A 16,664-nucleotide genomic window follows, 5' to 3' on the forward strand; every position below is an offset into this window, starting at 1 on the left:
CCAACAAGGCCCTGATGCCTCACAAGCACAGGCCTCAGCAAGGTCCCCCATAACCAGCCTTTTAGAAGCCACTGTCACCATCTCCCATCCCTCTTGGCCAACAGTGCCAGACTTCAGTTGGAAATGACTCTGTTTGGGTGTGGGTCTGGAGAAACTCAACAGCTTTGACCTAGGGCAGTGCTTAACACAAAGGGGCTTGCTGCAGCCACAATATGTCCCTGCTCCTCCATGGAGAGGTCGTGTTGGTGTCCTTCGCCTTGCGTCTGGGCTGGCCCGAGAGGCTTGCTTAACCAGTAGACTAAACTGGAAACGGTGTCACAAGAGTTTCAAGACTGTCAGAAGATGCCTTGCAGCCACCATCTGAGCCTCTAGAGACACTTTCTCTTAGGGTTGTAGCTGCCAAGTGTGTCTAGCTGTCCTGAAGCCATTATGCTGAGGAGAAAAACCAAAGCGTAGGGAGAAGGCAGTGGGGGGGGGCAGCAGGGGGAGTGGGGGGGCAGCTCTGGTCAGCATTCTGGTTGAGCTGGCTCACAGCCAGGTACTAAGTTGTCCTTCTGAGAGCCAATCTACCACGGCTCCGTTGACACAATGAACGCAGTGGGTAGACTCTCTGAACTTAACGGACTTATACTTGGAGCTAAATGGCTGTTTTAAGACTCGATTTTGGGATCGCTAGTTGTGTTGTAATACATAGCCAGAACAGTGCTTCCCCCCCCCCCACTGTTGATTGAACAAATAAATGATTCCTTTTTGCTGTAGAGCTCATGTGGCATCTCTGTCCTATTCATGAGCTCTCCCTATTGCTTGAGAAATCAGGCTTGGGGCTTGTAGCTGGCCTTCCCAATTCTCCCTCATTCTGGGCTTCAGCCTCCTTTTCAGACTTTATTGCTTGCTTTCTCAGCACGAATCCAGTCTATGCTAAAGTTGGAGCTATTTCCCAAACACACAAATACTTGTCCCACACCATTTCTTTACTTACATGCTCTGCACTCTCAGTCCAAATGTCCCCTTTCTCTCCCACCCTCATTTAGTGGGGTGACATTCAACTTGCTTATTGAGATTTTAATCAAACTCCTTCCCCAGCTGCCCAGTCCGGATGAGCTCTTCCTTCTCTCTGGCCTTCTCAGTTGATGTTTTAAATCTTCTTTCACTGCCTTGAGCCTCGCTCATGTCTCACTCCCCTAGCGCATGGTCAGCCCCTTGGGTGGGATGAGAAAATGGATACATACCGCTATGTAAATAGTCACACAATCTACCTGCATTGAGGCTGACCCGGATCTGAAGTGGCACACACTGATTCCCAAGCCACGTGCTCAAGTCCTTGAAAAAAAAAAAAAAGAAATCTCCAGGAGAGGCACGGGCTTCGGTGATGACTTGGATTTTTGAATCATATCTGTGTCACTTACTGTGTGGCTTTGGGCAAGATGTTTAAACTCTCTGAACTCCAGTGTCCTTATTTGGAAACGAGAGAGGACTCAGATGAGAACAGGGCCAAAGGCTCTAGCTCCACGTGTGCTTGGTACAAAGGGGAGTTCTTAATGTATGCCTGCCACGTGGGTGCAACAGGCTGGCCAGTCAACTTGAGGAGCCTTTGGGATGGTGTCTATTCGGGAAGGCTCTCCCACCAGTAACTTTTCTTAAAGAATAAGGAAAAAAACAGAAGAAAGGAGGGAGTGTGTGTTGGGTGTGTGAGAGAGAGATTGGTGAAGAAAATAGAGGGAGAGAAAGGGAGAAAGAGAGAGAGAGAGAGAGAGAGAGAGAGAGAGAGAGAGAGAGAGAGAGAGAGAGGCCAAAGCCAAGGGTATTAGTTGATGTGATGTCAGCAAGCGGCTGCTCGGGACTCTGTCTTCTCATCAGCAGATTGAGTGGTGGGCACTGGAATCTAAGCCCCCCTCCAGCCCTAACATTCCAAGAGCATTAAAGGAAAAGGATGAATCACCCCCTTCAAAATACCAATATGGGCTGGGCCCTCCCCTTACTGTCCCCTTCTAGCACAGCTAAGAGCTCTTAATACACAGCCAGCTTCCTCCTGCAGCTGCCACCAACCTTCAACCCTCCTTTCCCAGGAGTCTCAGAAGCAAGACTGATAATGGACCTCCGGCTTCTCTGTCTCAACGGGGAGCCAGATCTCGTTCCCGGACTCTGGGGGCCGTGGGGGCCTTCCGTGGACATTTGACCTCAGTTTTCTTGAGGGTGGAGAGTGGCTGGGTGTTGAAAGGATGGCCGGAAATAAGGGGAGAAATTTAAAAGAGAGAGAGAGAGAGAGAGAGAGAGAGAGAGAGAGAGAGAGAGAGAGGGAACCCTAATAACCCTGAGGGGAGCCTCTCTCAGCACTCTGATTGGGTACTGGGTTTGGTAAAGGCGATGTATCTGCAGTAGTTATGTATCTCCATGGGGGAAGACACTGTACCCCAGCAGCTACATTAGTTTAGTGACACAGGCCGCCACAGCCACAGAGGACTACATCAACTTTCCTCCTCCTAGGAAACAGGCAGTAGGTGATGGCACCTCTTTGCTTACACTTCTCTCCCTTAGTATTAAAGCACTATGGACACTAAGCATAATAGGAACAGAGAGTGGCAAGGGCAGTGCATCATCTTCAGGCACACAGGTTCCTTCCAGGACCAGCGCCTCCTGCCTTCTTCTTCTGGGACCGCCTGCGTCCTGCAGGGATCACTGTGCGCTCGGAGAGGCCTTGGGCTAGCCCTCCAGGTCTGTCAGTGCGGTGGTCTGTGGCCCGTCACGTCTGCAGCGCCGGTCCTCCCAGCTCACCCTGGCTCCTGGCTCTGAAAGCCGAGAAGCTCGCCGGCTGCGAGAGGGTTTTCCAAGTGGGCAGGGGTGGGGAGGAGGGGCGCGGGCGGGCGGGCCCGCGGCGGGAGGAGGGGGCGTCGCGGAGGGAAGACCTCGCATTGTAATCCAATGACATTACCAACGTGGGGGTGGGGGCGCTGGCCTCCGTGCGCTCTCTGAGTTTTGGCTGCCCGCCCAGCTGGGAATAACTCTCTTCGCATAATTCGCGTGTTTACCAGGCATGAAAATTCTTGCTTTGGCTCCCCCCCCCCCCGACTCAAGCCCCCTCCTCGTCCCTCCTCCCCACCTCCTCCGCCCCTCGCAAGTGAAACTCTGTCTACAAAAATATTGGCCCGGGGCACAGAAAGTTTTGCATAAATTCATAAGTGATGAATGGCTGATTTTTAACGTTATTTGGGTATTTGTCAGAACTTAACAAATATACATGGGGACGGCGGTTCATAAACTTAAACATCTCAATATCCTCTTTCTTCTGGAAATAAATTACGTTTGTTTGCCCGGCTTGGAGTCTTAAGGTAGCCGACATTAGGAATATTTTAAAAGCCATCATCCATCGAGCATGTCTCCCAGGCGCCAGAAAGATTAAATGAAAGAATCATAAGATGGAGGTCTTTAACTTTTAATCCTTTTACAATGAAGCCTCAGATAGTCGCGGGGGCAGGGTGCCCTCTCTGGGGGGAATAATGCCGTTATTCCTCGGCTCCCAGTTAATGAATACCCTAACGTCTGTCCCACGGCTGACGGAGGCAGCGCCGGGGAGGGGGCTCCGGCTCCCGGGCTAGGCTATTGAAATGAGGAGCCACCGAGGCTGGGTCGGGAGGGAAGAAAGCGCCCGGCTGGAGGGACAGAGAGGGCGGGGCCCCGGGCTTTGAGACTGAGCTGGGGACCCGGCGCAGGTTTGAAATAATTAGCATAGATTCGCTGAGACTCCGGGGGGGAGGGGGGGAGAGGAAGGGAGGCGGAGGACATGAGGCCGGGAGGGAGGCGCGACGAGGTGGCAAGGGGGTGGGGAAGGGAGCAAAGGAGAGCGACTGTGGAGTCCAAGATAAATAAAAGGAGCCGGGAGCGGTGTCAGGAAGCCGGCCCACGTGGAGCTGTGTGGATGGCCGCCACTGGGGATTGAGGTGGAGGGATGCACGAGAAAATCTTGAGATGATCCCAGGAAGTTGGATTTTTAAGGGGCGGGGCGCAAAATCCCATTCTGTTTTCCCCACCTTATTCAGGGGTCGTGTCTCTCTCTCTCCAGTTGCTGGTCCCAGAGTTGGTTATTGTACCTAGTTTTACACCCCTCTGAAATTTGGGACTTCAGCCTGTCTTACGTTTTGGAGGAGGCCCAGGTGAATGTCAAATATCCAAATTATCTCTCCCTAGTCAGCTGTGGACCTGGGATGTGTGGGCTCCAGACCTGCAGGATCCCTGTAGTTGAATTCAAGGGGTGGCTTTAGCCCCAACCATTGTAGTTTCCGGGCATGCAAAGGGTTAACAAGCGCTGGTTATTGTGGTGGGGGTGCAAGGAGGGAGGGGTAGTGGGATCTGGGTGGGCGCGCTCTGATCTCCCCCCCCACCATTCCTCGGGGGTCAAGTTTCAGCGGCACTCCGCCCCCAGGGAAGGTGTGAAAGACACGTGTCCCCATTGTGAAGGGCCTGTCAGCCTGGACAAAGCAGCCGCCCCTCTCCCTCCCCCCCTTCATCGGCCCAGCCCGGGGTCAGCTCCAGGGGGCCGGCTGGGTGTCGAGGTCACTACAGGCCCGAGCTTTGGTGTCACGGGGGAGGGTACCATGGGAGATTCGGTAGAAGCCACAGGACACTTAGAATATGGGGTTTGAGAATACCAGCCCCCCCCCCCCCACACTGAACATTTTACAGTCACCTTCATCACCCCATAGGAGAGGAGTCCGATGAGCTTGTCTCCCAATAGGCATAGTAAGCGCGGCGACATACCCCCCCTCCAATCAATCACCAACGCAGTGAATCACAGTGTCCAGCTCAGTCGGTTTTAGTGGTTTTCTTTAATCCTGTTCTGCACTTCTTTCTTATTTACTACACGGGATATTATAAAGAATAAATAGCAGATACTCTTAATTTACAATGATTAGTCATTCCATTTGTTCTCTCTATATTTACAATAACTGTAAAATAACATTGAACTCTATAGCTTCTTCGAGGTCTAAGGAAAATCAAAACACTTTCCGAAGAATGGAAAATAGCTTTTTAAAAAGTCCTTCTACAAAAGTTCCCCTCTCTTTGTACTTTTAAGAAAAAATAACTTTTCCCCCCTGCTTCGCCATGCGAAGGGCACTGGGATATAAATAGCAGGTTAACATTATTACCAACGACCAGAATAAGTTTCTCTTTTCTCTGCTTTTTTTTTCCTTTTGCTTGCTTTTTTTTTTTAATACAGTAGAAGCCGGTAACTTTTGACGTATAATACTGACCTTTTAATAAGTAAATTAAAACTGGGACCGTATATACACACACATATACATTCCTACACAGTTAAACAGTGCATTACATGAACCAGAAAGCCAGGTCTCTGTAGCCAAGAAGAAAAAAAAAAGTTCATTGAAAACCCTCGCTAGAGGGTGGTGGAACTGGTTGGAGGCGGTGTAGGGGGCGTTGGTAGGGATCCATCAAGTGTCTGGGCGCGGGCAGGGGGCCCCGAGTTCTAGCAGGAACACTTACACTCGGAAATGATGGGGTACTGGATGGGAATCCAGCCGCAGCGCTGACCCCCGCGCCGCTGACAGCGCCACCGCAGCACGGTGAGGTGCACAGACTTGGACGGCTTACACACCATGCCCTCGGGCACAGAGCAGGAGCGCTTGCTGAAGCAGCTGCCCACCTTCACGTAGCGTGGCCAAAAGCGGCTGCCCAGGTCGTTCCACGCGTACAGCACGGGGCAGAAGGTCTGTGACCACAGCCACATCTGTAACTTCCTCCTCAGCTTCTTGCTTAGGCGCTGCTTCTTGCCTTGGGCCAAGCCCTCGGAGAACTCCAGCCCTTTGATCTCGCTCGGCATGGCCCCCGACGGCCGCTGCCGCAGCAGCTGGTCCAGCTCCGCCAGGTCCTCTGCACCCCCAGCCGGTCCCCCGCCCCCTCCGGGTCGGTCCTCTGGGGGCGAAGTGGCCATGAAGCCCGGGTCGTAGTGGCCCCCGAGCAGCGATCGCAGCAGCGTCTCGTTCAGATCCTTCTCTTTAGGGTCAAAGATAGGGTCTGGGTGTTCGATGAGGTCCACCAGGGGCAGGTTGTCGCTGGGCGCCGGGCGGATGTGCAGATAGTGCTGGCCGCCGGCCGGTGCTGCCCGCAGCCCCAGGACCACCACCAGGGCGTAGAGGGTGACCCCCAGGCTGGGGCAGCGCTCCATGCCTCTCGCGCGCGCCCCGGGGCTGTCTCTTCGTCCCGCGTCCCCGGAGGAGAGCACGCCGAGTCCGCGGCGCTGCCGCGTTCCCCGGTCCCTCCGGAGGCGGCTCACCCGAAGCTGGGCAGACGCAGGGCAGGCTGCATGAGCCGCGAGGAGAGCCGTTCGCGCAGCGCCGGCTCCCGCCGCGGCGCAGAAGACGCGCACGAGTTGGCCGCAACTCCCCCCCACCCCCGCCGCTCTACTTGGGAAGGCGGCCGCTGCCGGGCATCCGAGATTACTCCAGAGCGACCGTGGGGCGCTGGGGGCGCCGGCTCCTCGCTGCTCTCCCGGGCTGCCGGCGGCGCAGGGCGCGTGGACGAGCCTCTTCTCTCCTCCTCCTCCAGTCGCTCGGCGTCCTGCCTCTCTCTGCGGCGCCGCGGGTCGAACGGGTCCTGGGCCACTTCCCTCCGCCTGCTCCGGGCTGCGCAGCCGGCTCTGCCCGGCGGACTCCAGCGGCGGTGGTGGCGGCGGCGGCGGTGGCGGCGGCGGCGGCGGCAGCGGCGGCGGCGTCCGCGCACGTTGGCACCGGTTTGTCTGTCTCGCAGGGTTCAAGCCTTTAAATTTCCTGCACTTTCAGCTCCATCACCATGGAAACCACTGACTCTCTCCGCGTTGCCCCCTCCCCCTTCTTCCCCCCAAACAACAACCCCACCCCCCACTCCTCCACCCGCGAGGAGCCGGAGCTGCACGGGCTCGGGGGAAAGCGACTGCACTGGTCGCGGCGGCGGCGGCGGCTCCGGCAGCGCCTTAGGGCTGTGCCCTGCCGGACCCAGATGCCCCGGGAAGCGGACAGTCAGGCTGCCCGCCGGAGCTCACAGGCGACGGCGGCGCGGCAGCGGCGGTGGCGGCGGCGGCGGCGGTGGCGCTTGGCAGGTCTCCGCGCAATTTTCTCCCCCCCCGACCCCCCCACCCCGGTTCTCCTCCTCCTGCAAAATGCACCGCCCCCCTCCTTTCTCCTGGAGCAATGCAATGGGGCTCTAGGCGCCCCGCCAGGGCCAGTCCCGGGGAAAGCTCGCGGCGGCGCTGGAGCCAGGCTGGAGGGTGCAGGGCTGGAGTTGAGGGGTGTGGGTTTGTTGAGGTGGGGCTAGGGAACTCTCACTAGCTGAGTGCTTTGCACCCAGAGGGGAGCGGCTAGGAGATGCCGGGGGAGTGGGTGGAGGTGGGGGGCTCGATTTTTAGTGCAGTTCCTAGCAAGAAATTTCTCTGTGTATGGAGCATTTTCCTGGGTGCGTCTCTTTTTTTCGGGCTTGGTGTAAGTCCCCTTCCCTTCCCCCAAAACACACACACACACACACACACACACACACACACACACACACACACACACACACACACACACACACACACTCCTAGAGCCGCAGAGTTGCGCAGCGTGATGTAATTTCTAGGCAGCACTCTTGCTTCTTTGCCCCCCCCCAGGCCCATGAAGGGGGGTGGTCTTCTCCTCCTCCTCCTTGGCCTGGCTCTACACGGTGAGTGGCAGAGAGATAGGGGTGCGTCCTCCTAGCCCGCTGATCCCCTAACCTTGGTGGCTTAGTACAACTAGGTCTCGCCTCCCTGGGGGCGGCGCGCCCTCTGCTGGCCCTTTGTGATCCCTACACCTGGTGCAGGCTAGAGGGGGTAGGGTGGGCGTGTTTCTCTGCTAGACTGGCTCTGTTTCAAATTCTGCATCTGTGTCATTTGTGTGGATACTGACCGGCACTTTATGCCTCTGCATGTTGTCTCAAAGATCTCCAGGCCCGTAGTGTAAACAAACGTCCTGAGAGTTGTTTTTTTTTCTTCTAAGGTACACAGATTTCGCAAGAATACAGGTTTGTATCATCTGGCTGAGGGTAAATGGCCTCAGCGGGCAGAGTGGTGACTAGGAAAGGAAAGGTATATTAGAAATAACGTACACGAGTTCTGGACGCCGTCCATCCTGGTACACCTGGGCAAGTCACTTGTGTAACTCTCTAAACTTTAGATTTTGGATTAGTGACCTAACTCCAGGTCTTCCCCCCCCCCCCCCCGCCCCCTTTGACTCCTACCATTTTGTAATTCTAACAAACCAAGTTAGGTCGCTAATCCAAATTTATCACCCCTTACCCATCAAAGGGACACTTCTTATTGAAAAGAAGGAATTATCCCTTTGATGAGAAAAGGGAGCTGAAGTGACCCCTCCCACTAATTTTCCTTTGGATGAAGAGCTGGATCCTGCTCAATTCCTATGATTGGAGTCTGGCAGAAGTGGAGGAGAGAGACTTGGAGTCTCCGGTATGCAACACGCGATGGGAGCGGGAGTCAGGCAGTCCCAGTGTCACAGGCTCGAATACCCCAAAATGTAGATTTCCTTTTAGTCCCCTAAGAAGGGAATGCACGTAGTTGTATTACCTTTATGCAAGACCTGAGCACTAGAGAGGGATGGCCAGTGTCAGGAGCAAACATTTCCCTCAACTGTGGTGTCTAGGCAAATAGAATTAGACTCTCTGGGTTCTGTCTACAACGAGGTCTTGCTTTGACAACACTGGAGACAAAAAACGGCCTCTTGGGACCAGTGTGATTCCAGAAGATGGGAGGCTGAGGAAAGAGGATTGTGACTTTGAGGCCAGCCTGAGTTGCACAGTGAGTTCTGGGCCATCCTATCTGAAAACATACAAAACTGTCGAACGATCATTGGTTTTTAAAAATTGGTCTAGGTCTTACCGTTGGAGAGATGGCTCAGTGGTAAGGAGCACTGCCTGATTTTTCAAAGGACTGGGGTTTGCTTCCCAGAATCTACACTGCGGCTCACAACTATCCCTAACTCTGGTTCCAGGGGATCTGATGCTCTTTTCTGACACCTGTGAGCACCAAGCATGCTAGCGGAGCACAGACGTGTATGCAAGCAAAAGCCTCATGCATAAAATAAAAAAAATCTAATTTTGATAATTAAAAAAATAGTCTAGTTCACAGACTTTACATTTTGATAGGTGTGTTGTCTCATCAAAATCAGATGTTCCAGAGCAATTTTGTCCCTGCTGAGAAGTAACTAAGAAAATAAGTTTTCAGTAAAGACATTGGAAGATAAACTCCAGCTCAGCCCCCTGGAGGCGGTGTAGGTACCAACTCGGCGACCACTTACTGCGCTATTTTCTCTCTTGTTAGTCTTTCTCTTTTCTCCTTCAAATCACCTCTGCTGTTGTTGTTTAATCGCGAACAATCCAGGCTTTAAAACATTATTACTTTATTTCATATTTTGCTGGTATGCGTATTTGTATGCCACATGTGCCTACAGAGGCCAGACAAGGCCACTCAATGTCCTGAACATGATGGAGAGACATTGTGAGCCAGGAGGTCGGCGCTGGGAATTGAAGCCAGGTCCTCCAGAAGAGCAGCCAAAGCTTTTAACCACCCAGCTCTCTCTCTCTCTCCAGTCCCAAATCAACCGTTTTGTTTAAAAAACAAACAAACAAACAAACAAAAACAAAAAACCAACCCAGAGCCTTCTGTCCTTTATTCAGGATGGATAGATTTGACCAAACAGCAAAGAAAGAGTGGGAACCCATGCATTCTTGATAATGGCTTGGATGACTTATTAAAGGAGAAACACCGCCAAGTGGACAACGGGAAGAGAAACAAGTGTGAGATAAATCAGGGGTGACTCCACCCTGCAGCCAAGACTTCTGCAGTCCCCAGAGGGGAGAGATGACAAGCGCAGGAAGAAAGTACTTAAAGGACATTGGGAAAAGATCCATAGATCACCAAAGAATTGTCAACTAGGGTGGCACACTGGTTTCCATAAACTGTGCTTTCTTTTGGTAAGTGTGTGGCAATTTCTGTTCAGGTTTATAATAACGTTATGACGAGCTAAAATAGTATCAGGAGAATTATCATATGAACTGTTGGCTTCTCAAATGACACCTGCAGAGTTGGGAAATGCCACTCTTTGAGGCGGTGGGTGGGTTGGGGGGCTACAGCCCTGCTGTGCTCTACACTGGGGGGCAACCTGTATTTTCAGGTACCAAATAGGTCATTTCTCCCAGAGACTTGCATGCCTGAGATGTTAATGGTAGAGCTGAGCTTTAGCTAGTCGTGATGAAGGATAGCAATGCAGCCATCTTATGAGGAAGAGGAGGATACTCCAGACATAGGATATGAGTCTGAAAGTTGAAAGAAGCACACTGGATGAGCGACGGCCAAAGGATCTTGGGACATGTTGCGCGGAGGAAGAGCTGCGACTGTTTCCACGGAGGTTTGGCACGAAGATAACTTCCACACTGAGTGGAGTGCGGTTGGAATCCTGGCCCTGCCACTCATCTGCAGAGTAACCTTTGTACCTGCCAGCTTCCTTCTCATCTGTGAAGTGAGGATACACATTCCTGTTGGAATGGTACCGCCTAAAGGAGGTAAAGCATCTCTCAATATGCATGGTGCTTAGGGCTGACTAGATACTGAGTGGTTTGCTGACAGACGCTCATTTGGAGAGTCCTGTTGCCCTCAATGGGCCAGCTACCTCTAGCTGGAACAAGAGAAGGCTGACAGAAGGCAATCCCAACACACATGCTCTGAGTGTGGATGGCTGTGCTGTTCCCAGCATTCAGGAGTAAAGGCAATAGAATTTCTTGGGGGGGGTTCCATAAGTTGGTTCTATGGTTCTTAAAGACTGAGCTTGATCATCAGGTTTTAAAAAAAGGGCGGGGGGAGGGAGGTATTTCTTTGAAAGGAAGCTGTGGGCTGGGATGTGTACCCAGGGAGGAGTGGCTGTCAGCTGAGCTCCTGACCAGGCTGTCACTGTGTCTGGAGCTTAGCATTGGCTGGGGTTGTGGGTCTCACTCGGCTACAATCAGCAGCTGTAATGTGGGTCTGCCTTGGCAGTCCCCATGACACGTGCATGTCTCGCAAAAAATATCCCTGGTAAAAGAACTGAAAGGTTCTTTCAAACAGTTGCTTGGGCAGGCCCATGTCACAACAAGGGAAGCCCGGGAGAATTCTATGCATAGTTTCTTATTTCCTGAATAAGAAGGCCTGAGGCAGCAGGGGGAAGATGCCCAAGGAACATAGGATTTGATGTCTGAAAATATGCTGTGTTCAGTGAATCACTTTACTTCTCTGGGAGAATCTACAGCACCAAGAAGTCAGAGGACCATGAGACACCATAAAGGAGAAGGCATGCAAACGGCCACTGAATATGCCTGGCACCATCTCAGGCATACGACAATCATGACTTTGGATTCTGCCCCACTGAGTGTAATATCTGACACATTTTCAAAGAGAGGGAGTTAGCGGGCTAAGAGATGCTAGCCATTTTCTTCTCTTGACTGACAGGAGAAGATGAAGGTGGATATATTATAACCTAGCCCCCCTTTGCCCAAGCCGATGGAGTGATGTGTTCCTGCAGTGTCCCGGGAGCTGGGGTAAACCTGGCCACATCAGCCTCTTGCCTTCAGCTGAGGCTGAGAGAGCCAGCTCAACATCACAGTACATTAGAATCAGGTATGTCCAAGTGCAGATGTGGGTCTAGTTAAAGGAGTGGAGTTACAAAACTGGAGAAAGTAGGGGAGGAGGAGGAGGAGGAGGAGCAGTGGGAAAAAGGAGGGAATGACTTTGAAATGTGGGCTGGGCTGAGAAAGCGGGCAAATGCATCTGAGATACGCTTCCCAAAATAGAGAAAATGTTTAAGACCAAAGGAGGAGAGGAACATTGGACTGCCTCGCTCCAGCTGACAGCCCCTTGGCTCCCTCAGTCAGCGGCCCCCTCCTCATCTGGCTCCACGCTGGTGAAGGGGAGACGTCTCTGGAGCCCGGTGGCTCATTCATCTCCTGATAAACTGTTTATCTGAGTTTTAACGAGGGCGCCTCTCTCCACCCAGGAGACAGGAGCCTCTGCATGTTTAGCCTGCCCTGATGTGGGGGGCCTGGGGTGTGGGTGGGGGTGATGCCGCCGGCAGACAGACGTATCTCTCTGCTTTGCTTGCTGCCTCTGTGTGTTTAGCTGGCTCTCCTGGGTGGGCAGGCTTGGCCTTGGGTTTCTTAAGCTGTTATATAAAGTCAGGAGAAATTCAAAGTTTTTCTGTGAGAAGGAAACCCGGCAACCCAGTCACACACTTAAAAAAAAAAAAGGCAGCATTTAGTTCTGAGGACTGGGTTTTTATCATATGTACTTCGAAAGGAAAAATAGATGTAATACTACAGTCTTATTGGTAGGCCAGCAAGTAGTCTGTGAAAGACAGATGTTACCAAATAAATACATATTTAAACTCCAAATGTTCTGGGACTTACTTTCCACTCCCCAGTGAAGACCCTTGGGGATTTCCACAGGTGCCTATTCCTGTAAACACACGTTTATTGGAGGGCAATAGGATGTCGCAACACATATGGCAACAAGAGACCCGCTAGCTCAAACACCTGCGCCATGTGTATGCACACACAGCGCATCGCTGTCTAGGAACCCTCACAGCAGACACCGACATGCAGTTATGTGCGCTGCTGTCCTCCTGTTCTCCTTCCTTCCTGTGGCTCTTCAGGCCTCAGAAAGCAGTGAGCTGCCCAGGAGGTCCCATATATCTTCTTGTAGGAGACATATCCATACCTCCCTTCCTCCACCTGGGCTCTCCCTCAGCACACCCCCCCCCACCCCCACCCCCCCTCGGCAGCCACTCTGTCCTCTCTTCCTGTTACCTTGGATGGATGTTTATTGTGTTAATGTCTAGTCTTTCTTATCCTTGCAAGATAACAAGGAGACAGGAGCTCAATAGAGCGCGACATAAGCTGGAAACTGACCACTGACCGCACTTCAGGTGGGTGTTACCTAGTGACTCACGACTTCCAGGTACCCAGCCCACCAAATCCTGCATTTCTTTCTTTCTTTCTTTCTTTTTTCTTTTTAATCTCTCTGAGTTTTCCCCCTCATTTTTGACTCTTGACCATGCAAATCCCAGGTCACCTTTGAGGATGAGCCTTGTGACCACTCCTTTTCTCTCACCCTTCTGTTCACAGGGCAGGTGACCCCGCTGGCAGATATATAGCTTGATGAGTTCGGAGGCTGTTGGAGAAAAATGGAAAAGTAAACAGAGGACTAGAACTCGTATTTCAGTGCCGTGATGACTTCTATCAGCATCGGGGGTCCAAAAGGGCTCCCCAAGAAGATTCCATGCTGAAGATGGAAGAGCTGAAAGGTCATCAGGGTACCCCAGACCAAAGGAGTGAGCACTGCTCCATGGCTTGGTGACGTTTTGGGCTGTAGAATTAGGGCAGCCCATGACTGAAATGCTGGACGGGAGCTGGCATTTGAGGACTAGACACTAGAAGACAAAGAGATTCTAAACACACTAAAAACAAAGCAACAAACAAACAGCAAACAAGCAAAAACCCCAAGACAACAAAGAAACAAAGAAACAAAACAAACAAATCTGGAAAGCCGCATAGCATGGTGGTTTTAGGTTCTCAAGACTAGCGTGAGGCTGAGGAGGTGCTCAGTCAGTAAAGGACTTACTGCACAAAACCTGGGGCTGCGGAACTAGGATCCTTGAAAAAGCCATGTATGCACGGTGCCATTTATGTGTAACTCCAGCAGTTGGCCTTGGGGAAAGGACACTGGCAGTCCCTAGGGCTCACTGGCCAGCCAGTATAGCCAAATCAGTGAGTGAGTACCAAGTTCACTGAGAGACCTTGTCTCAAAAACTGGTGGAGAGATACTGAGGAAGACACTCGATGTCAACCTTTGGTCTCCTCAGGCATGGGCACATACATGAACATAACACACACACACACACACACACACACACACACACACACACACACAGAGAGAGAGACACACACACACCATATTGCACACACCACACATCAAAGAAAAAAAAAAAAGACCAGAGTGGCAAAATCAGAGCTTGACTTCAGGTTACATTCAGATCATCAGACCCCAAGGCCCTGCTTTAAGTCTCTATGTAAAGATCATTTTGTGAGCAAAGGAGAACTTCCTGGAGAGTCCTAAGAATACAGTGACAAGTCCCTTGCACTCCGAGATGAGAATCAGAGTGTGGGGCAGGGAAAGAGTGAGCCTCACTTTGTAACTTTACATCGTCTTCAAGTAAGTCTCCTCTAAAAAGAAAAGAGCGCGCAATCAACGTTTTTATACTCCAGGAGAAAATCAACACAAGATTTACATCAGTGAATCCAGAAAAAATAAGTTCCCCCAGAGTGACTACCAAGCATTAATAAAGCTGGAGATGGTGTTGAAAAGATTTCTGAAGCCAGCGGGCTTTGTTTCCGGTTTGGTTAAATGGTTCATTGCTCAAGCACGGTGGAAACGTGAGGGGGCACGCACATTTGGCGAGCCCCTGAGTGCAGGGGGGGGTGTGTACGTGTGCGCGTGTGTATGAATATGTGACAGACGCTATTCCACGATGCTTTAATCTCCCGTCTCAGACGTCTACAGAGCAGCGAGATTGCTTTCAACATAAAATGATACCCGAGTCAAACCCACCATCGGGTTGAGTAACAAAGCAAAACAAAATGGAAAGGCAGCCTGAACCAATCTCATGCTTGGTCACAGCTCTTCAGTCTGGAATGGGTTTGAGACGGAGGAAGGCTGGGGACTGGAACTGAATGACCTAAGTGGATGGGTCTGAAGGGCAGGGCCGGCAAAGGAGCACAAAAGAAACGTATTTGTTCTGTTTCAGGTCTCAGAAGCTAGAGCCCAATGTTAGTACGCATTGCATTTTACCACTTGCCTTGCAGACAGGGAATCTTACTAGAATCTTCCAGGAATCTTACCAGACCTTCTGGGGCAGGGGGGTGGGTGTTGGGGAGTAAGACCATGTCCCATTTTATAGGTGGAGACATTGAGGAAGCAAGAAATAAGAGGGCTTCTTAAAGGCACAGTCGAGACTCTGGGATCCTCTAGGGAGAGAGTGGGTTGGGAGGAGGGGCTTTTTAGCTCAGAGATGTGCCCTGCGTGGGGATTCTGGGCCTTTCCCAAGTATCTGCCCTCTTGCTTTGCTTACATTTGGCTTCAGTGGTCTTCAGTATCTGTAGGCCCAAAGGTGTCCTTGTGATAGTCACGTGTGGCAACTCAGCTACAACAGAGGCCTCATGTCATCTCCCCCAGACAACGTCCCCACCTCCTGTCTTGGAATTCAAGTACAAAATAAATAAATAAGTAAATAAATAAAATAAAATAAAAATGAAGCTTTCGATTTCTATTGTGTTTAAGAAATCTTGTCTCTAAAACCCACGCCTTTTATAATGTTTTGTTCCCTTTCTGTTTTAACCCAACTTCATTAAAATTTTTTGAAATGAAAACAAAAGAAAACAAAAGGTATTATGTTTTTTTTATTTGAATTCATGAAGTATACCTCTTGAAAATGGAGAAGAGCTACCAAGTTATGAAAGCGCGCCCTTAAAGCGCCACAGCGGCTTCCCACCTTCTCCCTAGCCCATCCAGGGCTTCCAGTTTCCTCTTTGGCATCACTGGCAAGGGCACACAGACAGGACCGTCAAGATGGCTCAGTATGCAGAAACCCTTGCTGCGCAAACCCGGTGACCTGAACTGAGTCTGCATCCCACTGTGGAAGAAGAGTCTGCATCCTACTGTGAAAGTGTCATGAGACCTCTTCATGTGCACTATAGGATGTGCAAGCCCACAGGCTCACTGCACATCTACCAACTAACACCCCCACTACTATAATAAATAAATAAATAAATAAATAAATAAATAAATAAATAAATAAAAATAATAATTTAAGCCACACACATTAAGTTAACAATCCTATAAGTAAGGCACTAGCATGTTTAGTGGGGTATGTGCTGGTTTCAATGGGACTTTATAAGTCATAGGAATATTACAAAAAATTAGAAATTACTTTATATAGTTAGAGTAAAATTTTAATCGGTGTGTACTTGTCAATTAGAAATCAATTTCTTCATACGTTTTAGAAAGAAGTGAAGAGCACAGCCCAATCTGTAGGCCTTTTTTTTTTTGTCCTCTCCCTACAGGATCAATCAGGAGTGGTACAATTTCTTTCCTCCCATGAAGGCTTAACCATGTTAACTAGTTAAGTAAAGCTTGATTAAACCCACACAGATAATCCCCAAAATGCTGAGAGAAGGGCCCTTGAAGTGGCTGGAGGAAGCAGGGAGGGGGTAGGGCACGTGATGAGGCAGGGGTGGGGCTCCACCCTCCTTTTCACTTCTTTCAGAAATCATTTGCTACATTCATTCGGCAAAGCACATTGAGGAAAAAAAAAAATGGCAACAGCCTCCCTCATCTCTTCCTTTAAAAGTCTAATAAGTGATGTCTTAATTACCGTGCCACGGGTGTAAGAAAATCTGGGCATATCGCATTTTATAGAACTCTGCTCTTCTTTCAAGCCCTCTTGGCCCCAAAGGAAAGGCAGCTACAGTTTAGACTAAATGTTTATGGTTTGGCCTTTTTCAGCCGCGTGAACGTTTACTTCTGAGCTAGTCCTATTGTTCCGTGATTTAAATATGCTTCTTCTAAA

General features: G+C 50.9%; 2 protein-coding genes across 2 annotated transcripts; one reads left to right on the plus strand and one right to left on the minus strand.

The window, feature by feature from the left end:
* Nucleotides 1-212: 212 nt before the first annotated feature.
* Nucleotides 213-15,370, plus strand: LOC311578390 (uncharacterized protein; the record flags this gene model as incomplete). The annotated part of the gene is made up of 9 exons (XM_084748217.1): nt 213-261; nt 2,671-2,828; nt 5,768-7,084; nt 7,998-8,022; nt 9,691-9,987; nt 10,213-10,575; nt 11,286-11,662; nt 12,898-12,965; nt 13,165-15,370. The coding sequence occupies 5 exons, from the start codon at nt 213-215 to the stop codon at nt 9,828-9,830; spliced, it is 1,689 nt and encodes a 562-aa protein (XP_084604343.1). The 3' UTR covers nt 9,831-9,987; nt 10,213-10,575; nt 11,286-11,662; nt 12,898-12,965; nt 13,165-15,370.
* On the minus strand, nt 4,802-6,440 carry NOG (noggin). The gene has a single exon (XM_084748971.1). It carries the CDS (start codon nt 6,173-6,175, stop codon nt 5,477-5,479), a length of 699 nt encoding a protein of 232 aa, XP_084605097.1. The 5' UTR covers nt 6,176-6,440; the 3' UTR covers nt 4,802-5,476.
* Nucleotides 15,371-16,664: the final 1,294 nt, after the last annotated feature.

Source organism: Acomys minous (assembly GCF_964271855.1).
Source record: "Acomys minous genome assembly, chromosome: 12".
Classification (NCBI taxonomy): Eukaryota; Metazoa; Chordata; class Mammalia; order Rodentia; family Muridae; genus Acomys; species Acomys minous.